We start from the raw sequence: 18,188 nt of genomic DNA on the forward strand, positions 1-18,188 counted from the left end.
GAATAGAAACTACGTAAGTGTTTCAGTTTGCTACAGTTAAACAACAATAACAGATGCAAAAGTATGAACACTGTAGAAATATCAACAAAGATGTCTGATAATTATTTATTGGAAAGTATGCAGAAAAGGTTAGTTCTAAAAATGAGCATTAAAGATTTGGTTGATGATGGAACTGTTTCTGGTTCTGAAACTGCTTGCAAGCAGTACTCATTTGATAAGTCATTAGCCTGAAAATGTTAGCAAGGTCATAAATTCCGGGTAAATGTAAATGAAGCTACAGACAAGATTTTTCTTTCCTTCTAGTGGCTATACCATGAAAGAAAGGAACTGAGCAAATAAATATTTGATAACAAATCAGGTCATTTTTCCTTTTTAAGCAGACCACAGGAGCACCTTACTTCTCAGTTAAGCTGTCCTAGCTGCTCTGTAGTAAGCACTAATTCCATCACACAGACAACCGAGAATCACATATATCAGATGGATCACACCACTGATCCATCAGCAACTTACAGACAACCCATTAAACGCCTTTCAGAGTTATGGCATTTGTCTTCCCAAGTAACCGTTAGATGTGATGAAGCCCTGCTTTTCTGGAATGACAGGACACCTGCCTGCTGATTGGAAGTAGCACATGAATTCCTTATTTTGCTTTGCTTGTGCACACAGCTTTTGCTTTACCTACTGAACTGCCTTTATCTCAACCCATGAGTTTTCACACTTTTACCCTTCCAATTCCCTTCCCCATCCCACTGGGGTGGGGAAATGAGTGAGTGGCTGTGTGGGGCTTAGCTGCCTACCGGGGTTAAACCACAACAGTGGCGACAAAGATTCAACCTGTACCTAATGTACATTTAAGATGTGCTGGAAGAATACTTGCTGTTCAGTACTTACATATGATATGAAACAGCTTAAATGTTTCACAATAAAAGCAGCTGCTCCACCACTCAAATATTAGCCTTTCTACAGAATGTGCAGCCATACTTACTGGTGATTCAATATCTTCCAGAAGTAATACTGAGCACCGTTCACACTTCAGCAGAGTCTGGGCCCGATGCATAATTTTCTTGACAATTTTCTCTAAGTCAGTCTGTTCCTCAAAGAGGTCATTCACTACTTCCAGTAAAGCCTGCATGCAAGGACAGAAAACTCTTGTATTAGTTGTAGAATTAATAAATACATGGAGCATTGCAAAGGAGGCATAATCTCTGGGATTTGTTTTAGTATGAGTGATCCATTGAAATCTTCATCCAAATAAAGTTCTTGATGATTACGGCAACAGAATTAGGGTGGGGACATCTGAAGAAAGAAAGAAGTTAAGCATTTCTTAGCTCACAAGTGGGCACAATCTAACTCCTAGCAAACAATGGGAATCTTTCACTGAAACAATGGCTATAATGCAACTCTCCAAGTACGCAGTATGGATTGAATTACTTGATTTGCTATACTGAATTTGTTGGTGCATTTAAACTCCATTTTATTCATTTATTACCCATTTTGCATGTTCAAAGCTGGAAAGAAAAAAACCACATTAATACTTCCATATTTCAACAGCACTCTGATCCAGTCTTTACCACTAACAACATGCCTGTAAAATACAATGTTTTAAAATGAAGGGCTTCCCCTCTCATTTCATCAACTTTAAAAATAATAGGCCATGTTCTTTCTTACCCTGGGTCCAAAGAAGTGTGCTTTTTCCTTTATTCTGGTTTAGGGCACCAATACTAAAGAACATCAATATAGGTAAGTGTATAAACGTTAGTGGTCTTAGCTCTCCTAATGCAGTGGTCAGCAGCAAAATGTTGGCCACAGTCACTGGAAGTTGCCACCATTGGTGTCCAGTTTGACAGGGAAGGCAAAGTATGGGCTTGTCCATCATATGTTACTTGCCAACTAATTTCAACCGTGGACTAGGCAAAGCTAAAGGCCACCAAAAGGTCAGAAATGCAATTAAGTACAGGCCACCATGTAGCTGTCAAACGGCAATGATATTTGTTATGCCTCGCATGGCTGAAGTGGTAGCAAGGAACAAAGACTCTGTATCTCTAATCCCATTTCCTGATGTGTCCAACCACCAGTATTTACCATTTTCTAATGAAGAATGAGAATCTCCCTAACACTTTTCCGCTGAATGCCTCCCTCAGAAGATTAAACGCCGACTCCTCAAAAGTCTGTCATTGCTCCCTGCAGGCTGGGAATCTACAGCAAATTTTAAGTTTCTATGTAGTCAAACAATTATTTTGTTTGAACACCAAACAAAGAAAAAAATCTTTGGCAGAAAACCTTTTTTTTCTGCAAGTCTCCTCCACATCTCCACCCCAAGAATATAGTGGTCTGTATTCAGACGTGGACAGAAGACAAGCTCAGGTGCTTCATGACCCTTAACATACACCATTAGAAAGGGCTACTGTTAGTTTTCAAAGTAATGGAAAGCATTAGTTTCCATACATGGAAAGCACCAAAATCCTGAAGATAAAAACGTCAGTGCTCAATACACAGACCCACCCCACTGTAGTTTCCCCTGCTTTGTGAAACAAGAGTAGGTTCAGCACTACCAGTGGTATTTCTACTGAAGCTTTGCATTATTTTCACTTCTTTGGAGCCTCCTGTCCCAATTCATGCATGGCATCAACAATCACGAGTAATGTGAGTAATGTACATATGCAGACACATGCTGTCAAGACCCTACACATACAGGTTTTTTTTCTTGCTTACTTTTATAAAGATATATCTACGTTGTTTGCACATGAATTGAATATTACAAATTCAGGATGGCAAAGGTTTGATATTACTGGAATTTTATGAGAGTTTGAATCTCTGCCAAAGTAACACACTCTCCTGCAGTGTCACAAATGCAATTGTTTCAGCACTATGAAACATGGAACTGACATCAGGAAACAACAGCCACCACCACGAGCGTACTTCCCTCCCATGCTGTCTGCTTGCTGCCTCAAATCAAGATAGTGATCTGTTGAAAATGCATTTTTTGAAATAAAACATAATTAAAACTGTCTGCTTAGCAAACACATATGCATAGCCGGAATCTGAAGGAACAAAAGATGAAGGTTTGATATTGGTCCAATATACATTTTTTTACTTACCCTGCTTCTGTCATATTCCTTCCTTGAAGCTGCAAATAGCTGGGCATTGGATATGGCAATCCCACAGAATGGGAGATACATCTGCATCACCTAGTATCAAAAGAAACTCCCAGTCATTAAAAACAACTGCAATTAGATACTCATGTTACTATCAAAGAGACCTAAACTTAAGGTGAAATGTCCCACGAGGGTCTCAGCTCAGTCACTCTTCAAGCAGAACACTAAACACAAAACAAAATCATCACGGGCAAGGCACATAAAATGAGTGGAACAAAGATCGAATGGGTAGGAAAAACAAACGCATTTGAGTTCACAGGTCCCAGCAGTGAGGGTCCTCTATAACATGTCTGGAAAATTGCAGATTCTCAAGTCTATAAAATGTCTGCTGAAGACTACATTAAATTACTGTAGACACTACAGCTTCCCTAGAAAAAGTATTCTTTATTTTTCTGGACTGCTTTTTTGTTCTAAGCTCAAGAAGCAAGCTTGAATCACATTCCTGCTGATTTCTAGAGGATGTAGATTTTGGACAATACCAGCACAGTGGAACACAGCACATTGATCCAAAACTATTAGTCAGAAAGCTGATTGTCTTCTCAATGAACAACAGAAAAAAAGTTAAAGAACATGCTTGTGAAACTGGGCCTTAATGCATCACCATACATTAAGAAAGACTGGACAACAGGAACTGGGAAAATATTTTGAGGTGCACAAGATGACTTTAGGCTAGCTATGACTTTAGGCTGGCTCTGTGTGAAATGAAAAAACTAGGCTAGTCAAATACTTGAATAGCTGTAGGACTGGCACTTTCACAAGGATGACAGTGGATCGAAGTCCAATAATATTAGCATTTTTAAGCCACACACTGATAACAAGTCAGTAAGATACTGCCACTGCTGAGTGGTTCCCAAGCTTAGGTCTGAGACACGAAGTAAATTTTATAGGTGCTGAATAGCTCTAACATTTGCAAAGCCAGTGAAAGTTGGGGCACTCTGCTGTTTACAGAGCCAAAAGAATGCTGCAGCAGCTAACCTTTCCTCTCCCTCGTCTGTCGACTGGAAAATCCACTGTAAGCAATCCTTTCTGTGACAAGTTTTGGCACTGAGAAACCAGCATTTGCCTTCGAAATTCCATTTAATTAGAAAATTACTGCTAACACAGGGAAGCGGGCTATTGAGACTATTTGAGGAAAAAAACCCAAGAATTGTAAGCATCCAGAAGAACCAAAAGAGCAGCAACTCCTGCTCTACTTTATCTTCCTTAAGCACTCCACTGGCTACATGTCTACTTAGTTTGTGTTTGAGTAATGATGAGTTTTCTAAAAGGATCTTCAGATCCTCTGAATTTTGCACCTTCGCAGCTGCTATTCTGTCAGAATAATTGCAGATTTTAAGGGTGCACACAAATACACCTATACCGCTAATTTGCAAACCCTTCACTTTCATCCTCTTCCCATCACGGTCCCCACTAAAGAAAAATGACACACGTTAGACTCTACAAACACTAACCTTTTTGGAGAGGCAGTAATTAAACTAGCCAACTATCACATCAGATCTTCAGGAAAGAGTACATGAAATGAAAAATAAAGACACTAACATCGCTAAGAGGAGATAAGAACTTCTCTGAGAGAATTTTGCGTATTTCAGTTTAGATTTTATTTCCAAAATGAAACAAAAAACGTATCTATATTTTCTTGTAATAGTACTAAATGCTGCAGCCAAGTAAGAAATGCAGAGCAGAAAAACTTTAATATGAGAAAAATCTGACCTTTAGTATAATTATGAATATCGTAGTGAGACTGGGTACATTTTTACTTAAAAACAAGTAAATACTAGTATTTATTGCACCCACATTGGATCCTCTATTCCCAAAAGTAATGTGGCAATGGAAAGCATACAAGAGCTTTATGAACCTTCAGCCATCACAAAAACAGCTAGCAAAGATGTCTTTTTTAGCAAGAAGAAAATATCATTTTGTAATATTGAAAAACACTGCTCTCCGAAACCCAAATTCCAAGGCACTGACTCAATATAGAAATTAACATCCATAAAACACTGGTTTGTGAAATGTCAAGAGTCTGGAAAGCTGCTGACTTACATCATTCTTTTCATGACTCAAACTAATTGTGTAAGGTGCTGTGCAACTAAGAAAGAGACATCAAGCTGTTTAAGATAATCAGTAAACGGAATTAATAAGTGTCCACAGCTATGAAGAAAAAAAAAAAAAAACACACACAACAAACCAACAGTCAGGTAGAGAGGAACCACCCTGTGATAATAGATAAATCAATTATCCCTGTTTACAAAAGAACAAAAACAAAAGCCTACTGTCATTGCTCTTTTGTACTTTCTGAACAGTAAGGGTGACTGCCGCCTAAACCACTTTTGGCAAATTGTAATACAGTACCTAATAAACAAAGAATAAAGACATTTCTAATGGTAACTCAATTTTGATTTTTTTTAACCAAAATTGCAGAATGGATTAGAAAGCAATTATCACATCCTAACTTCAAATTATAAATTTAAATCTGCAGTACTCAAGACTGCTTTACAAGCACCTCCAACATGTTGATGCTATCGCTGTTGACACTCCATACAAATATGGAGAAATACAATATTCAACTCTCACCTGTCTGAGCCTGTACTCATTCGCGACAGAGCCACATACTGTAAGGAGCTGGTATTGTTATGCCAGATTCACTTCAGGGATTTTCCCTCCAAAGAGAACACAAAGAGTTGAGGAAGTGGCACATACCGCCATAAGCTGGACCCATCCTTTTTTCTTCCTTTTAAGTGATAGGTATAATTACTAATCCTCTGGTGCTCCAAGGTAAAAACATATTGCATCACTGAACCGTAACGCACGAATTCTATTTCCATTCCTGATTATTGCTATTGCTCCTTAAATAGAAGGATGTAACTTATAACAAGCATAAAGCACAGTCCGTATTTTACTATCTATATTCTCCAGCATGGATATACTTCAGTATTATAATAAATATAATATTGACTTTTGGTAACAGCAAATAAATTGAGCAGAAGACTAAATTGTATTGAAAGGACAGAGTATTGAAACATTGGTCATAGATACACTATTAAGCAGCACATGACAGGAAAGACACAGATAAGTGACATGGTTATTTTAATTTGCCTCGATGAGACAAGATCATGTTAAGAAGGAGCTGTTCTCTTTTTCCCTGTTTGCTGTTCTTCCTGCAGCACTGAACAGGCCAGGACAGCTTGCCTCTACCAGACAACATCTGTACAGGTTTACAAATAGTTTTATTATACAGTGAAGCCAACCTGATGCTGGAACTTGTAAAGGAAGCACTGACACCTGGTCCGAAGGTTGAGTATGCAACATATTTCCATTACACCAACGCACAAAATATTGGCGTGAAACTCATGGTAAAACACCTAACGTACCCTTCTCAAGTACATAAAATAATTTCCCTTTGCTATACTGAAGGTCATTTAAAAAAAAAAATTTTGAAGCAAAATGGACTATATCTGAAAGAAAATTTCCTTCCACATCTATTTTGAATTAATGACAGGAAAAGAGCCTGCAGAAAAGAGCCTGCAGGGGAAACATTACCCCCATTTTTAAAAAGGGAAAAAAGGAAGACCCAGGGAACTACAGGACAGTCAGTCTCACCTCTGTGCCTGTGAAGATCATGGAACAGATCCTCCTGGAAGCTATGCTAAGGCACATGGAGGACAGGGAGGTGATTCAACACAGCCAGCATGGCTTCACCAAGGGCAAGTCCTGCCTGACAACCTAGTGGCCTTCTATGATGGAGTGACTACATCAGTGGACATGGGAAGGGCTACCGATGTCATCTATCTGGACCTTTGTAAAGCCTTTGACATGGTCCCCCACACATCCTTCTCTCTAAACTGGAGAGGTATGGATTTGATAGGTTGACTATCCAGCAGGTGAGGAATTGGTTGGATGGACACATCCAGAGGGTAGTGGTCAACGGCTCAATGTCCAGATGGAGGTCGGTGACAAATGGTGTCCCTCAGGGGTCATTATTGGGACTGGTACTGTTTAATATCTTCATCAATGACATAGACAGTGCGATCGAGCGCACGCTCAGCAAGTTTGCTGATGACACCAAGCTGAGGGGCGCGGTTGACATGCCTGAGGGATGGGATGCCATCCAGAGGGACCTGGACAAACTTGAGAAGCGGGCCTGTGTGAATCTCGTGAGGTTCAACAAGGCCAAGTGCAAGGTCCTGCACCTGGGTTGGAGCAACCCCCAGCATCAATACACGCTGGGGATGAAGGGATTGAGAGCAGCCCTGCTGAGAAGGACTTGGGGGTACTGGTGGACGAAAAGCTAGACATGAGCCAGCAATGTGTGCTTGCAGCCCAGAAGGCCAACCATATCCTGGGCTGCATTAAAAGAAGCGTGGCCAGCAGGTCGAGGGAGGCAATTCTGCCCCTCTACTTTGCTCTGGTGAGACCCCACCTGCAGTACTGCGTCCAGCTCTGGAGCCCTCCGCACAAGACAGACATGGACCTGTTGGAGCAGGTCCAGAGGAGGGCCACAAAAATGATCAGGGGGTGGAACGCCTCTCCTATGAAGAAAGGCTGAGAGAGTTGGGATTATTCAGCCTGGAGAAGAGAAGGCTTCGGGGAGACCTTACTGAAGCCTATCAGTATTTAAAGGGGGCTTATAAGAAAGATGGTGGCAAACTTTTTAGCAGGGCCTGTTGCAACAGGACAAGGGGGAATGGTTTTAAACTAAAAGAGGGTAGATTTGGACTAGATATAAGGAAGACATTTTTTACGATGAGGGTGGTGAAACACCTGAACAGGTTGCCCAGGGAGGTGGCAGATGCCCCATCCCTGGAAACAGTCAAGGTCAGGTTGGACGGGACTCTGAGCAACCTGATCTAGTTGAAGTTGTCCCTGCCCATGGCAGGGGGGTTGGACTAGATGACCTTTAAAGGTCCCTTCCAACCCAAACTATGATTCTATGATTTATTAAACAACACAATTTCCTAAGAAAGCAAATAGACAGAATATAAAAACATAAAAAAAAATAGCTTTAACAAATACACCTCATTAATTTATTTTGGCAAATAAGATTAGTTGTAATGATTCATCACAGTACTTTGTGGCATGTTAACAAACAAATCAGTAAATATGTAATAGTATATTTTATAAAAATGATGTTCAGTCTGAATAATAAGCTAATCTAATGAACCTGCTGAGATGTTGGAAGAGACCACCATTTCTTTTGGTGCCAACTATAAGGCATTCAGATATAATAACTGCAGGTTAACGAGATTATATTGTGAATTACTTGAACATTCAGGGTCTGGGTAACCTGACCCAGTTTCTCATACCTAAGCCTCCAACAAGTATTGCATCCTTGGGTAGCAACTACACTCACCTCACAAATTCACAGTGGTGTACAAAAGCTAAAAAGCTGTGCTCACTTACAAACTGTTCAATATTTTATCAGGGCAGGAAACCTTCTATGAAAAGAAGATGAACTAATGGGCACCATTTCAATATCTCATCCTCTTCATTTCTAAATTCCTTTATTTTGTTATGGGGTTATTTTACGTTACGAGTATTAAAACACAACTACCAAGGGAATGAACAGGATAAGTACTAGAAGCTTTAATATTCAATTATGCAACCACTTACATTTTCAGCTAGGTCCTGAAGATGATGTATCTTTTCTGCAAAACTACACCAGTAAGATCAAATGACTGCCCCCACCATAATTACTTTTTCCTTCCCACAGAAGGATATATTCTCACTACTTTAGTATCTCCACACATCTCCAAATGTATGCCCAAATTTGACCTTTAAATCCACAATAAGAACTGAAGCAATAGTTTGATATTTGGAAGTACAAAGCATTCCCAAATTTGACAATATTAACTGCTAGGACAAGAAAGCTGCAACCTGTGCTTGTTCCATTTGTTTTTTTTAATGGCATCAGTTTTGAAATCCAGATGAAGCACACCAGTTCTCCCTCAGAATTTCAGAGGACAGTCTTCCATATGTTTCCTCTTCATAACCACAATTTTATAGGCCAAAAGTTCCATACCTGGTTGCATACTTGCCTGAGCACATCAGCATTTGGACACGTACACTACAGCATCACTACGTCTTGAGATGTGACACTCATTTTCCTTTCATCTGGCTTTTCATAGATGCGAAGACATAGTCAGAATACATAAGGTAATATGATGCTTATCAGCGTTCTTCTGAACTGCTAAAAGTAAGTTAAGGGTTTCTCTCACGATCTGGGCTTGGGTTTCACAATAACTGTATACATGATATAATTTTTTTTATGTTCAGAAACAGGCAGGAGGAGACTTGTGGCCAAGCTCTTTCTGACAACGCCTGTCCTCAAGAGATACCACCTTTCCCTTCATCGCACAGCCTGGGGATGATGGTCCTTACGGAACCTGCAAACCCTTCCCTTGCTAGCCAAGAAAAGCCCCTGCTGGCTCCTACTTTAAAAGTTCAAAAGAAGGGTATTTTCTAGAATTGGGTGTCTCATGGGAAATAAGTTTTGAAATTTTCTCTTCACGAGAAGAAGGTATAAAACCTTTAGTTTCCTAACCTCAGTGTTGTTTTACCCTCACAAATAGCACAAACTCCACATCAACCACAAAACAGTACAAAATATTACTTTTCTTATCCTATTTAGGAATATAGGTGTTCATATCTGCAAATCTTTACATGTCTTTCGCTTTTTTTTTTAATGACAGGTAATGATATAGACAACAAAGCTGCATGCATGCAGACCTGCAATGCAGAAAGTTATTAGCTAATTGTGAAACACAGCCAGTGCTGCAATAGCAGCACACTGCAGAGGTAAAATGCTAGCTTCACGCTTGCTGGCTGGAAAGCAGCCCTGAGTTCAGCTTCAGCTAAATGCAATGACATTTACCCTGCCTCCCCCGCATTTGGTTTTGCCTGCACTAAGCATCCTCAGAAAGCACCCGCTGCCACAACTATCTGACAGATATAGTCTAACTCATGACTTCTGACATACTCCAAGCATCCCTCTGCCTGTGGTCACAAAAGAAAACAATTTTGATGCCTGATGAAAGAAAGAAGCCGCTTAGTAAGGCTTGCGTACTCAATCTGGCACAAACTCCAGGTTAAGCTCTCAGCAAATGCTTGTCTGGTTCAACTGTTTTCTTTAGCAGCCACAGGAGCCACTTCTCTTTATACAGCTTGCTGGGTAAGCCTGTGCGGAAAGGGAGGTAGTACCGGCTTCCTAGAAAGAGAAAAAAATTCTTTTTAAAGTAAATGTTTTTGCTATAGTTTAAAGTTATGAATGTTTTGTGGACATACTTAAAACCAAGTCAGGGAAGCCAGCTGCCCTTTGAAACACTTCCTAAAGTGTTAAAAATAGGTTCAGAGAATGAAACATTCTACTGAATTCTGAAAACGATAAACCAAAATCAATTGCAAAATCGTTAAGCCCAAGCATTCATCCAAAAACCATTACCTTCTGCCAGCTGTGCAGTGTCTGGCTATCCATGCCTTTGATAAAATCTGATCATTATCTAGGTTTGAAATTCTCAGAAATATTTTTGAAAATTATTTTTCCACCCCAAGCATGGACAGAACAATGCTTAGTAGAAACACCCCATGAATTATGGGCATACAAACGGGGCACATAGCTCCCGCTTATATCAGTGAACCTGCAGAGGCTCCTGGGCCAATCTTCTATTGCCTCTGACCTTTTTTTTTTTGTGTTGTTTTTTCTTTTTTTTTTTTTTTTAAATTTCCATTTGGATGTGGTTATTATTTATGCAGTACCATAAAAACGTCCTAATGCTTGCAAACGTATGGCAGCATCTCTGTCCTATAAAGCTGACTAACTATGGAAGCTTTTGGTGGCTGTAAACAGCCTGAAAAGGACCACGGGAGCACTTCTTCAGCGCTGACTCTGTGCTTGGCTGCCTCATATAATTACTGGCACTCGTTCAAACTAGATAACTGCGTCACCAGACAGATTACAACACGGGTCTCCTGTAGGAGCAGACTTATTACTGTTTTAAAACCTGAATCCTATGTCCTCACAAGCCATGGCACTGGGAGACTAATGCGTGCAGGACCAAGGGGCAGGAAAGGGCAGGAGTGCAGCTTAAAACTGGTACAGCCTCAGCCTCTGATCTTTTTCAGGGCCCCCATCACTGCCCTCCAGTTGCTACAGCACAAAACTCATCTTCTCTCTTTTCTGCTATGCACCTAAGATCTTTAAACTGGGAAAAACAAATGAACACATTGAATTTGATTTAGAATAATACACTTGTAAAACTGTTTATACAGTTAGAACTATACACAAATCCCATTTCATTTTTCTGGCAGATATTTGGAGGTTTCTTGCCCTAGTCACTTTACAGCTAAACATTATTCATATCTGCCATGACTAGCAGGAGGTGAAGGTCAAAAAAATCTAAACAAGCCACACTGAATTATTCTGTCGTACACACAAAAACATTGGCAGTGGCTATTAAACCTATTTTTAGCAATATTCTATACGACATATTTAAACATTTTAACATTGCATTGAATTTAGCACTCAGTAGAAAGTGGGAAGGACAATAAATTGTACTGTAAATTTCCACAGAGCACCTAATTTTAAATGCTGTTGTTCCAAATAAATCTGAAATATGAAAATATTTCTGCTAAAGACTAGAAAGCCAAAAATAATTTAAATATATGTAAAATGGCTACTATTCTAGGATCCAATCTTCTGATCTCATCCATGCAAAAATCCAGCCGTTTTAATTGGAAATTTCTCCTTATTTTACACACACCTGAATCAGTGATGCCCAGTAACAAGGTCTGTCCCAGCAAACACTTCAAGCTGCCACTGAGTTATTCAACACGTGATACTAAGCCAGGACTTCCAGCAGGAAAAGCGGGGACAAGAGGAAGAGAAAAGTTACACAAGGAACAATAGTGGTTCTATTAAAATGAAAAGTGTATGAACTGAGGACGAGTAGGGGTAGCAGTCAAAGACAAAAAAGCAGTGCCATAAGGAGCATCACCATGCTAGCGTAAGCACCTGTAAGCCCAATGCCTGGCATTCAGCACTTAGTCCTGTGGGTTCAAGCAAACGCGTATCAAGCTTGAAAGCAAGGAAAAGTCACCTTGCAGGCAGCCTGAGTGAGGGATGCAAAGTTAAAATAATATGATTAAACCAGTAAACCAACATGCTTCTATATTATAAGCAAGTTGAAAGCCATGGAGACTCCTCACTGCAAGGGTTACTGAGGACTCTCAAATCTGGATGGTAGAGGTATGCACCGTGTTAGGCGGCCATTAAATCAACCTAACAATTATAGGTGACATTTCTTTATCAAGTCTAGTGTTTCCATCCATTGGTTTTGAAAGTTGGCAGGGCACCATCCTTTGTAGCAAAGTCTTGCAGAGGAGTGCTAGGCAGCTTTTATTAGTTTGTCTGAAATAACATGAACGAGCAGCATCACAAAAGGTCATGAATGTCCTCAAAACCACAACTCCTACCCACCAATTAACAGTCTCTCCTTCAAAGGCTGAACGTCGGTCATCTTTGATGCATTATCACCTTAAGAAAAGTCCAGCTGACAGGGTTCACAGAGGACATTTTACCTGTCTAAAGTTTTCCAGAGAGATCAAGAGGGGCTGTTACTGCCGGGCTGCTCTCTCCTGTTTGAAGATGAGCCACTGTAGGCCAGTCCCCAGGCACAGGACCCCACAGCCATTGTGTGAAGCAGGCAGTTCTGCAGTGCCTTAAATCTCAGTATATCAAAGCACTTTGGGCAGACCATGAGCGAAGTTTTACAGCAGCAATATCATGTAATTTTTTTCTAAAGACAGCAAAACTGAGCCAAAGAAAGATTAAGTGATTTATCTGAGGGGAGAAAGAAGGTCAGGAAGAAAGATTTTGTCAAAATTTTGGAAAAACTCCTGGTTCCCACTATGCCTGAATCAGTGGACCCAGCCTGCCCAAAGACAGTTATAAAAGCATTATAAATGTCACTGCATGAGACAGGAAGATATTGGCACTGCATAGTGAGAGCAGTGAGGACTGATACTATCAATGCTAAAAAAAGAGTTGCAGATCAGAATGTTAAATTGGCATAGAAGAATTAATAAGTATCACTTCAAAGTTGATTTTTCCTATAACACAGTTGCAAACTTCAGTTTTACCGTTTCAAATTGCACCACGTGTCTGATCTCCGGCAGATATTACCCATAATAACTGACCATGCTAACTGAATGGTATTGAAACCAAGAATAAATTTTATATGCATCCATACATTGAGTATGTCATCTTCAAGTTGCAATTCTACTTACAACTCAGTTACCAACTCCCAATTTTGTCAACAATGCGAACTAGATTTATTCATATACTACTTCTTCCCGCAGTCTTTAAGTATTAGATTACACAAACTGAAAACTATTTCTACTAATTCTTGATTTAGCCAGGACTGAATGAAGATGTCTTCTTTCACTTTTTGTACAAATTAAAGTTTGTCTTTAGAGCCAAAGTGCAAGCACAGAATCAGAGACTGGTTGAGGTTGGCAGGGACTTCTGGAGGTCATCTGGTCCAACCCCCTGCTCAAGCAGGAGCACCGCCAGTTGCCCAGGACTGTGTCTAGACAGCTTTTGAGTATCACCAAGGATGAAGAATTCACAACCTCTCTGGGCAACCTGTGCTAGTGCTCGGTCACTCTTACAGTAAAAAAGTGTTTCCTAATGTTCAGCCTTTTGTCCCATCACTGGGCACCACTGAAGAGAGCCTGGCTCTGTCCTCCCATCAGCTCTTTATAAACACTGATGAGATCCCCCCCACAAGCCTTCTCTTCTGTCTGCTAAACAGTTCCAGCTCCCTCAGCTCTTCCTCATAGGAGAGATGCTCCGGTCCCTTAATCATCTTTGTGTAACTTCGTTAGACTCTGTCCAGTATGTCCATGTCTCTCTTGTACTGGGGAGCCCAGAACTGGACATGTTACTTTGAGCCATGAGCGAAAGTTAATCCTGCTGTTGCATAAATACTGCATGCAGTTTAACCAAAAAAGAATTTAGCTAATCTGTATGTAACAGTCTGCATTGAGATCACAGTGGTATTACTAAGTTTCTATTCAGGTTCTTCTCTCATATACTTCAAAAGGCGTTTTGTGATTTTTGAAGAAAAAAATTACTTGAACAGTAACCTTTTTTCATATTGGACTTTGTTTAACAGAGAGAGAATGTTTCTGGAAGAGCTTACTGCAGAGGCCTGATCCTTTGCCATGCTGAGCTCGTCTCTCAGCGAGGTGGGCGTTCTTGGCTGACTAAAGCCAATGACGGTAAAAGTCCTTTCTTCTAACTAAAACCCCAACTGGAGTGCAAAAGCCTGAATCTAGCACATAAACCAACCAGATTTCCCGGGTTAAATTGTGTCTGGTTTGAATAAGTTTAGCTCCCCTGACTGCCCACTGTTTGCAGCATTAGTCCAAAGGGTTGCTTCTGTTCAATTAGAAAAAAAATGTGAAGCAAGTTTTCTCATGCAAGTGAGATCCAGAATTAGAGTGACAGCTTAAAAGAAAGCCAGGGACTCAGGACACCAACTGTATTCCTTTACATTACTGCTTGTCAAGCAAAGCATTTCTAGTATTTCTTAGGCTACAGAAACTTTACCCCCGAATAGAAAAAAATCTTCAATAGAGTGGAAATATCCCACAAAGGACAACATATAACATAACTGACCCTTCCTTTCACCACATTATTTTATGTCTCTTTTCCAACTGGGATGCACCTGTAACTTAACTCTTTCTTCCATAATACATAGAAGCATCACAACACAACATAACCACATCATATTTTTGACATACATCCTTATGTTATTTTGTTGAGTTTGTCCTTGACAGTAGGAAATTTGCCAGTAGGAAATTTGCCAGTGGTGTTCTACATTGGCCTATTTTGAGTTTATGTATATTTAGTGACTAATATCATTGTTACTGAATGTCATGGCACTTTATGCTGGTGACACTTGTCTACTTTTCATATATTTATCCTGAGAAAGCTGTTCTTATTCTCTTTTCCATTTTTTAAGACGAAAAATAATCATAAGGATTACAGTGTATTCTCAACATATCATTTTTCCCCGTATATTTTTTCTTAGAAATGCAATGTTTCTGCAAAAGTGCAGAATCTTATTCTAGCAGAATTGATTATACAACTGGACACACTCGACAATACTGTAATTTGAATCTGATTATACCAATTAGGTAATGTGAATTAGTTTCTATTATAGCATTTTTAGACCTGATTAAAAGCACTTCTAACACTTACAACGTGTATTGCAATTTCTACCTATCACGTTGTGAGTGTTAATGCTTCACGTGAGGAAGTAGGGGAATAAACCCTACAAACCTTTGCCTTTAAGAAAAGGGTTCACAAACCCTCATGTTGAGCTCATATGAAAAAAAAACAGTGTATAGCAATGTCATCATCTTTAGAACAGTTTCCATCCAAAGTGACAGAGAATTTGCTGGAGGGAAACTTATCTATAAATCTAGACAGTATTATTCTTAGTGATCTAAGGTTATTAACTATTAAATTAGGGACAGATGAAAACTAACGTAATACCAAGGCAATAATTTCTTAAACCACAAGAAAGAACAAAAATGCTAATTCTTATTAGCTTCAAATGAAAGGAGCTTTTGGAAGACCAAAGTACAGAAAAATTCCTTAACTATTTTCTCAATAAAACTATTTACAGAAAAGTGTGTTGAGCAATTATATTATATTCTTCTCTTCTTCATTATGAGCACAATTTAAAGGAACAACAGCAGAAAAGTAGCTGAACCAAATATTGCTCTCATCTACATCACTGTGAACCTGAAGTAATACCTCTGACATCTTAATTTGGATTTACATGGTTGTACTTTACAGAATTTTGTCGTCTTTAGAAACGTAGAAAGGTGCTTGATGCCTCAAGGACTTTTTTATCAGCTCTGGCTGTATCATTTCACAGAAGGCAGACTGACGTTAAAGTTTATTTTACCCCTTCCAGGCAAATGCCAGTCAGAAGAAGCTGAGCATAAATATTTACAGAATTTCTGTGGAACCACATAATTTGTAATACAGCCTGATTGGTTTGACATTCCCTGCTTTCTCTATATCTCTGTTCTATGTCTACCAGGATGCCCAAATCTGACATTTTACTGTTTAATCCATGCACAAGAACTAGCCAATAGAAACAGGAAAGGAAGTGACCATCTCTGCACAGAACTTTGAATTCTACCCATAATTTCAATGACAGCAAGTAAGAAAAATATATGGTATCTTTTGGTAAGATCTAAAGCCACAATTTTAGAGAAAGTGATCTAAACTTGTGCTTCAATTTTCTATCTTCACTACGAAAATAGGAAAAGAACACATATGGGGAAAAAACATTGTCCAGCAAATACTAAAATGTGCAACTTACGAAGATAAACAATGATTCAATCTGCAATACTGAAAATATACCAGTTCTAGAATGCAAATGTGTTTTTATATGAAAAAGAATCCACTTACTTCTGTCTTTAATCTTTGCTTAAAAAAATAACTTGAAGCCTTTTTGAATTCAATTGTTTTGCCTAGAATCTTCACTAGACATCAGTAAGAAAGAATCAGAGTATGGATGAGAACCACAAGCTTCATGAGTCAGGTATCCCCTCTCAGCTTAAGTTAAGCCTTGGAAGGATAAACTTTGCCAGACCAGTTAGAAGTAAGTCAGGCATATTCCTGAACTAAAAGCTCCTTTCTTCCCTTTCCCTGGACTTCTCTCCAAAACCAGCACCCTATCATAAGTGCTATTTTGGTACCTGTTGATTTCTTCCTTACAGCCTCTATTAACTCTGCAACCAGGGAGGTCAATATCATTAACTGTTTCCAGTTTCAGCTGACGAAATTTTAAACATAAAATCAAGTAACAATTTGGATATTTCCCCAATTCCTTAGAACTTACAAGTACATATTCCAAAATAATGATTTACAGAATGCAGCTTTGACACATATTTTTTGTGTGTGTATATGGGGGATCTTAATCTATTCAGTCGAAATTGTGGTAATTAACTCAGACAGTAAATTAGTGTCTTCCAAAACTGCCTTTTGAGCACGACTGATCAACAAAGTACCAGGAGAAGCACTGCGTTCCACATTACTGCACCTTTGAGTTTTAAGACTGGGTGGGCTACAGCAGCCTGACTTGAAAAATTTGATTTTTTTCTGTGCTGCAGACTTCAAGGGGCTGATGAAAGCGTGTGGGCTGGTTTGGATGTGAGCCATGCTTTTTCCACACATCATTGTGTCTCCTGCACTAATGACTCACACCTGCACATGCTGCTATCTGATTTCTAGGCAAAGTTATTTATAAACTAGAACTGCAGGGCCAAATCCTGGTAGTATAACTCTACAGATCATGATTTACCCAAAGCACTTGTCTGTGAAGCATAGACAATTTGGGGACACTGAATTCACTCTCAGGTGCCATGAAAACTGGACGCATCTTCTCCCCTAATAAAACCCACATTGCAATTTTATGTTGCAGACTGCTATGGATCTGATGTGATAAAGCACTATTTTTCACCTGGATGCGAGATAAACACAATCACAGACCTCCGAGGTCCCCTGGACACAGAAAAACATCCTATCTTCTCTCACAGCAGGTACAGGAATTATTTACCATACAGGCTGTTTATACCTGGAGACTTGTATGTTGCAGGCCACTGCAAACAAAAAAAGATATTTTATTCAAGCAAAAATACTATTGCCCCAAGCTTATGATTACAGTCTTGCCTGAAGCGTCTCACTCACTGGTCCAGAGACCAGTATTCATTACCTTCACATTACAGTCTCTGCTTTCAAACACTCTTCTCCAGTGCTCAGAGCCTTTTGCTAGTTGAGATTGCAGAAGCATCAGCATTTGGTAGCAATTACATACCTTTTTCTCCTTCCTCTGCAACTGGCCGTGAAGTGTTTTTACTACAGTTTCAGATGAGGCCATTTGTCTTCCTTTCTTTCTTTGGGGTAATTTGGTGAAGGGCACAGAAAAAACAGTTTAGAACAACTGGCTAAATGAC

The 18,188-nt window shown here is 39.5% G+C and overlaps 1 protein-coding gene across 1 annotated transcript in view; it reads right to left on the reverse strand.

Annotated features, from left to right (window-relative positions):
• PDE11A (phosphodiesterase 11A) overlaps nt 1-18,188 on the reverse strand; it is a 139,402-nt gene that overhangs the window by 75,585 nt on the left and 45,629 nt on the right. The window contains exons 3-4 of the mRNA XM_075153335.1: nt 3,099-3,188; nt 986-1,126 (exon numbers count right to left, since the gene is read on the reverse strand). Of these exons, the coding sequence (XP_075009436.1) occupies nt 986-1,126; nt 3,099-3,188 (231 nt within the window). The remainder of the gene's footprint in view (nt 1-985; nt 1,127-3,098; nt 3,189-18,188) is intronic.

Source organism: Calonectris borealis, chromosome 6 (assembly GCF_964195595.1).
Source record: "Calonectris borealis chromosome 6, bCalBor7.hap1.2, whole genome shotgun sequence".
Taxonomy (NCBI): domain Eukaryota; kingdom Metazoa; phylum Chordata; class Aves; order Procellariiformes; family Procellariidae; genus Calonectris; species Calonectris borealis.